The sequence below is a fragment of the Dinoponera quadriceps genome, unplaced genomic scaffold (genome assembly GCF_001313825.1).
Source record: "Dinoponera quadriceps isolate SergipeBrazil2010 unplaced genomic scaffold, ASM131382v1 scaffold163, whole genome shotgun sequence".
Lineage (NCBI taxonomy): Eukaryota > Metazoa > Arthropoda > Insecta > Hymenoptera > Formicidae > Dinoponera > Dinoponera quadriceps.
The window spans coordinates 2,027,687-2,033,981 of record NW_014554384.1 but is presented as its reverse complement, the minus strand read 5'-3'; the positions used below and the strand labels follow the sequence as shown (position 1 = coordinate 2,033,981).

The 6,295-nt window shown below is 38.1% G+C and overlaps 2 protein-coding genes across 2 annotated transcripts; both read left to right on the top strand.

Moving 5' to 3' along the window:
- LOC106747634 lies at window positions 1-1,332 on the top strand. Its single transcript, XM_014625353.1, has one exon. The coding sequence runs from the start codon at window positions 1-3 to the stop codon at window positions 1,330-1,332; it is 1,332 nt and encodes a 443-aa protein (XP_014480839.1).
- A 1,019-nt stretch (window positions 1,333-2,351) lies between these two features.
- On the top strand, window positions 2,352-3,668 carry LOC106747630. Its single transcript, XM_014625338.1, has one exon. It carries the CDS (start codon window positions 2,352-2,354, stop codon window positions 3,666-3,668), a length of 1,317 nt encoding a protein of 438 aa, XP_014480824.1.
- Window positions 3,669-6,295: the final 2,627 nt, after the last annotated feature.

Sequence of the window (6,295 nt, the reverse complement as noted above, 5' to 3'; positions counted from 1 at the left end):
ATGAGCAACCCGAATAAACAGGTCTTTGAATACCGTGGACCACGCACCGCTGAACGTTACAATCAGTTCTTCAACCCGAACATTTGTCATGTTTGCAAATCGGTGAGAAAAGACAATTTTATATCATGCGATCAATGCTGCTTGATTTTATACTGCAACGAGGAGCACAAAGCGGAGCACCGAGCTAAACATGCGGAAAGCTGTGCAATTCTAAAGCAAGTCTTACAAGAGAATCCGCAGGAATACATGCGCAGTTTCAGCGACTGGCAACACTGGATTCAATCAAGAGAAAAATTATTGATAGCAGTTGCAATGAAATTATGCCGTCCGATGGAGCAATACGAGAAGCAGATGATCTTGTGGTCTAAAACATGTGTAGTTTGTTACTTACAAACTGAACTTAAGACTTGCCAAAGATGCTTCTCCGCTAACTACTGCGATGTGCACGCAAACGCCTTTCGCAAGAAACACAATGAAGCTCTGTGCAGTCAGTTAATGCTATCGTTGAATATAGATATTGAAACTATCGTTGATAATGTAAGTCCCATATCGTACGATTTCCTTTCGTTCATCAATAGAAACAGTTACTTCGAAGAGATGCTTGAATTTTGTATCGAACACATATTAACGCGAAGAGAAGAAAATATGGATTGGATCGCTAAAGACTACGTTCTCTCGGATTATCTTTCAGAACCGCTGACAATTTATTTCGGGTTCAAGCAATTATATTTATTACTTTTCATAAGGACACCTGTTTTTGTTATCCACCTTTTAAGAACTGATTCTTTGGATATACGCGGCTTACCCGCTTGGGAAATTTTGTTACACCTCATACCTGAAATCATAGAACTAGAAATTGTGATGATAATATCAGAATTAGAATTATATGATCCTTACATATGTAACCTTTGTAATCATTGCACGCGTATGAACAAAAAGCTTTCTTTTTATTTTATTCGCATGAGGTATGGCAATTATGCAATTTCATCAGTAAGATATAAAATACCACGTGTGATTTTTGTATTTCTCGTAGATTTTAACAAGCAAAATCTATTATTTGAATTGAAGGAACTATTGATTAATCTACCTTGTCCCTTATTTATAAGCTTCACACACAAACAGAAAGCCCATAATTTCATAATTAATGTAAAAGAAGCCTTGAATATGAATATAGAACCTGAATTAAATAGAATAAATCATTTCAGTGGTCTTGTACCGCACAAAAACAAAGAAACTGGTAACACTTATTTTCGTAATGAATATTTAATTATATATACTATGTATTCACGATATGTACAGGTTAATATAAAAAATACTAGGGCAAAATTGTAACACGATTTTATTAACATTATAATAAACAGGATATAGGTTATGTTATTATTATGCATGAATTGTTGATGGTTCTAATAAAATAAAGATTATCCCATTTTCATGACAGTTGCTTTGTTTTTTATTTTGAAAGAATTACCCCAGTTGTAAATATGATTGTATAATAACAAAAATGCCTTATATTTAATTCAGCAAATTCTCTTGAGACGGATCGTAGGGTTACAATGATAAAAACTGCATAATACAGTTTGACAGATAAGAAATTCCATATTTTCTCGTTTTCTTTATGTTTTATTTTCCCTATTTGAAGACTGGGACATGTAGTGAGAAATTTCGGAACATTATTTCACAAAATTACCACAATATCCCAAAATAATTTAGTTTCATTTTATCTGAAAAATGCGAAATTACTGATTACACAAACCAATATTTACAAGAATACGCATAATGGTGTTTCTTACTGATTTGAATCATATTAAATATATTATAAAACATCCAAAAATAGGAGATAGGAATTTCGAAGTATGCGACATATTTTTACGTGGAATCATATACGCTTAGTATAAGGAATAGTTTAACATCTTTTTCCGATTCACTAGAATCTTGCAATCACATGCATCTGGTATACATTCATTTATTTATTATTACTACTAATTCAACGTGGGAAACAATATCTCAAATATTATTATCTCAAAATGTATAACATATGCGAAGTTTGGCAAAATTATATATAATAGTAATTTAAATAAATGGTATTTTCTACTTGGAAACGGATATATTTCACATTTAAATCTGGAATCTTCAATTATATTTGAAATCAACAACACCGAGCAAAGCGCTGAGAAACATATATAAACACTCCGATATTGTCCTCTCTGATATTACCGAGCAATCGTCGCGGGAACATCTGTACTGAATTTCAATACACAATTTTATTACCGTTGCTGACGTGCCGAAAATCACACATTGTTTTTCAAGTGTTATTACAGATTAAATACTAGGAAACTTAAACAAATATCGACATGAGCAATCCAAATAGACAAGTGTTTGTGTATTACGGCCAACGCAATCCCGAACATTACAATCAGTTTTTTAATCCTAACATCTGTCACGTTTGCAAATCGGTGGACAAAGGCAATCTGATATTGTGTAATCGTTGCTGCTTGATATCGTACTGTAGCGATCAGCATAAAGATCAACACCACTCGGAACACCAGGAAATCTGTATGATTGTAACGCAAGTTTTGCAAGTGACACCGCAGAGGGACACGCGCACGTTCAGCAACTGGCAACAATGGATCCAATCGAGGAAAGAAGCGATGGAAACGATCCAGCAGAAATTTTACCGTCCAATGGAGAGGTACGAGAGGCAAATGATCTTGTGGTCGAAAACGTGTGTTGTTTGTTACCAACAGGCCGGACTGAAAACATGCCAAAGATGCTACTCCGCTAATTATTGCGATAAGCACGCGAAAGCTTTTCGCACGAGACACAATGACGCCCTGTGCGATCGGCTGATGTTATTGCTCAATATAGATATCAAAACTATCTCTGGTCATACAGCTAATATATCGTACGGATTCCTCCCATTTGTTCATGAGAGGAGCCGTTTCGAAGAGATGCTTGAATTTTGTATGGACTATGTATTGAGGCGAAGAAGGACACACGTGGATTGGCTCGCTAAAGACTACGTTCGGTCTGATTACCTTTCGGGACCATTGACGATCTATTCTGGACTGAAAAGTTTGAATTTATTATATATTTTACGGCGGCCTGTTATTGTCATTCATATTTTAGGTTCTAATTCCTTGGATAGACGCGATGTATCCGCTTGGGAAATCTTGTTACACCTTGTACCTGAAATTACAAATCTAGAAATTGTAATGATAGGACCGAAATTAGAGCATGTCCGTTACGAATGTGTCGATCTTTGTGAGCAATGTGTAAATAGCAAAAAGGAGTATTCTGCTTACGCAGTCCCTATGTTGTATTACGATTATATAGAGTCGGCCAGTATATATGGAGATCCAGATGTGATCATAGGATTTCATATAGATATTAAGAATGAGGACAGGTGGTTAGAATCTGTATTTCTAATGTTTGATCTAATTCGTCCGCTATTTTTAAGTTTTTCGTGTGAAGAAAAAGCCCTAAGAAACATAAGTAAGATACAAGAAATTATCGGGATGAATATAGAGCCTACTTTTAGCGAAAGGAATCACTTTTGCGGCCTCGCCCCGCACAGAGACATCGATACCGGCAATACGTATTTTCGTAACGAACATTTAATCATTTACAATAATATTGCACTCATACCTTCGGACGTGCCCAGTGACTGACGTATAATTGTACTATTGCATTAGTAGCATTATCGTAAACCAGATTAAATTGTTATTCCATGTAATCCATAGATGTTTTTAATCAAAATTACCCTTTTTAATTAAAGTTATGCTGTTATTCATTAAGATATTATTGCACTAGTCGTAAATATGACGGTGGAATAATGATGACACTCTATACGGAGCGTCTGACCATTAATAACACAATGTTAATAAATAATATCATTGCTGTACTATGAGATGACGTGAGGCAGGAAGTACGTTGCTGTCATTAATTTTATTCCCCTGGAATATATATATACATTCTGGGGCAATGAAATTAATGAAAACAGCCTACTTCCTCCCTCATGTCATCTCATGGTACAGCGATATTATTTTTTTGTCCGCTTGAACGTTCCCATCACGTCTTCGTCTGTCACGTGGGATGTACCGAGTGGAAAAAAGAGGCAAACGCGCGCGCGAAAGAGAGAGAGAGAGAGAGAACCGCGCTACCGTTCCAAGGAACTTGACAAAGATGCCGCCGTATGTGCCAGCTTATTACTGCATGTGCTCGTTAACCCGCCGGGGTTATTGAGACAATTAATGTGACGTTTCCAGTCTTCGGGTCCGGCTCGGTGCGAATTCACTGGTGTATTCCAATTGGATCCGTTCATCATTGGCTCGTCTCGGTGCGTCCCGCTCGTGGTGGCAATTAAAGGTTGCATCGCTAATTAACATCTGGCTGGAGTGGTCGTCGACTGCTGCTTCAGCGAATTCCTGTCGAGCCGCTTTTCAATGTGCGAACAGAGTGCTGCCTTCTACCAAGAGAAAGAATCTAGATGGATATCCCAAGATTTTACGGTTCCATGGAAGAACCACGAATAAAAATATGACATCTGTTTCTTCCGCCTCGTCGAGTGTAAATGCGGAAGAAAAGAACAATAAATTGAATGATAAATTTGCGAGAAGATAGGACTCTTAGGCCTGTATTCATAGTCGGATCTTATATTTAAGACCGTTTCAAGTTCATCTTCGATGTTTCGTAGCCAATGAAACGAGCCAGGGAGCATCTGAAGATAAAGTTAAGGCGATCTTAAATATAAGATCCGACTATGAATGCCGGTCTTAGACTTACGATCAAACTTACGTAATAATAAGTCAATGACAGTCCAACGTACGGAAGTCAACGAGAAAAATAAAATATTTACTGTTGTAATATGACCAAAAATAATAACAATGTATGAGTGACTAAATTTTTAAAATGTAATATTCTTTGCGCCTGTAAAGAACACTATGGAAAATTTTCAAAATATTTCGTGAAATGAAAATAAATAAAATACATAATAAAGTGAAACTTTCTAGTCGATAAAAGCACAATTGAGAATGTTCATTCGAGGATAGTTTGAGTATATTTACGACACGAGAGACATATTGACAAAGTGTGGGTGTTTCTTACAAGTTCCGCCAAAAGTATCCTGTAACAATCGAAAGGCGTTCGAAGTGGCGTACTTCGAGTTTTAAATCGCTTTCGAACCAACAGCAGCGATATAATTCCCGTTAAGAGGAGATCATCTATCAAGACTCCAAACTGATACGGGAGGACTTACGGAGAAGATAAAACGAAACCTTCAAAGAATTACTGATATATCTTAAAGTCTCGAAAAACTCGTTCGTGCGCGAAGAAATGACGAGCTTTTGATTTCCAAACGAACGCCGTAACGTTACATTCGTGAGAAATGATTCTGCAAACTTGATCCGCACTTTTCGGACTGAATCGATTCGGGACGCCCGAAAGCACGAGGACGGCGCTGCGTCGGAATGTTAATTGAGTCGTAATTTCCGTTCGAGTGCGAGGAAGAAATGACGGCTGCCAATAACGTACTGATACGAGTAATGAGGATAATCGCGACGGAAAGATAAAGAGAGAGAGAGAGAGAGAGAGATGCGTGTCTGAGCGCAGACATCCGTCGACCTGTACTATATTATGTACGTTAGAAGTGGCGTTCTATCTCGGCTCGTAGGAAGGCGAAGAGAACGCTGAAAGATAGTGAAATTTAGTTGCAGGAGGTAATCCAGCCTTTACTGCCTTTTAGACAGCATCAATCCAGCAGGTGGTTAAGTATTAGGGCGGCAGTAAAACCGGATTCATCAGCAGTCCTGGAGCATTCATTATTACTGCCATTCCCTCTCTCTCTCTCTCTCCCAGTCCGCTGTAAAACTGAAATTAGTTCTGCACTTTTACCCGCGACGGCACGTAGATCGTTTCGAGCACGCCGCGCTATCGTACGTAAGGCGCGAGACGAAATCCCCTGGCGGGATTGAACGTCTATTTATAACTGGATAATAACGACGGCATAGGAACGGTACGTTTCTATAAAAAGTTCCGATGTGTCCAATAACAAACAGCATATATATCGAGCTGGTGGTTCCGATGAAAGTGACCATAGAGGTGCAAAAGGTTTCGTTCGATTTATCGGTGCGCGCACGGTGCACCGTTCGCACGTCGCCACTGAGACTCCCCGATATTTACGTTTTATTAATAACGCGACCACGTCATTGCACCTCGTCGCTCGAAATTAAAAGAAAAAGATCGCGGGTCGGGTAAGATTAAAGTCAACTTGCTATTAATAACTGTTAATCCGCTGGTC

What these genes read in the sequence shown, in the direction of transcription:
- LOC106747634 (XM_014625353.1), top strand. Translation starts at nt 1, where the DNA reads ATGAGCAACCCGAATAAACAGGTCTTTGAATACCGTGGACCACGCACC.
- LOC106747630 (XM_014625338.1), top strand. Translation starts at nt 2,352, where the DNA reads ATGAGCAATCCAAATAGACAAGTGTTTGTGTATTACGGCCAACGCAAT.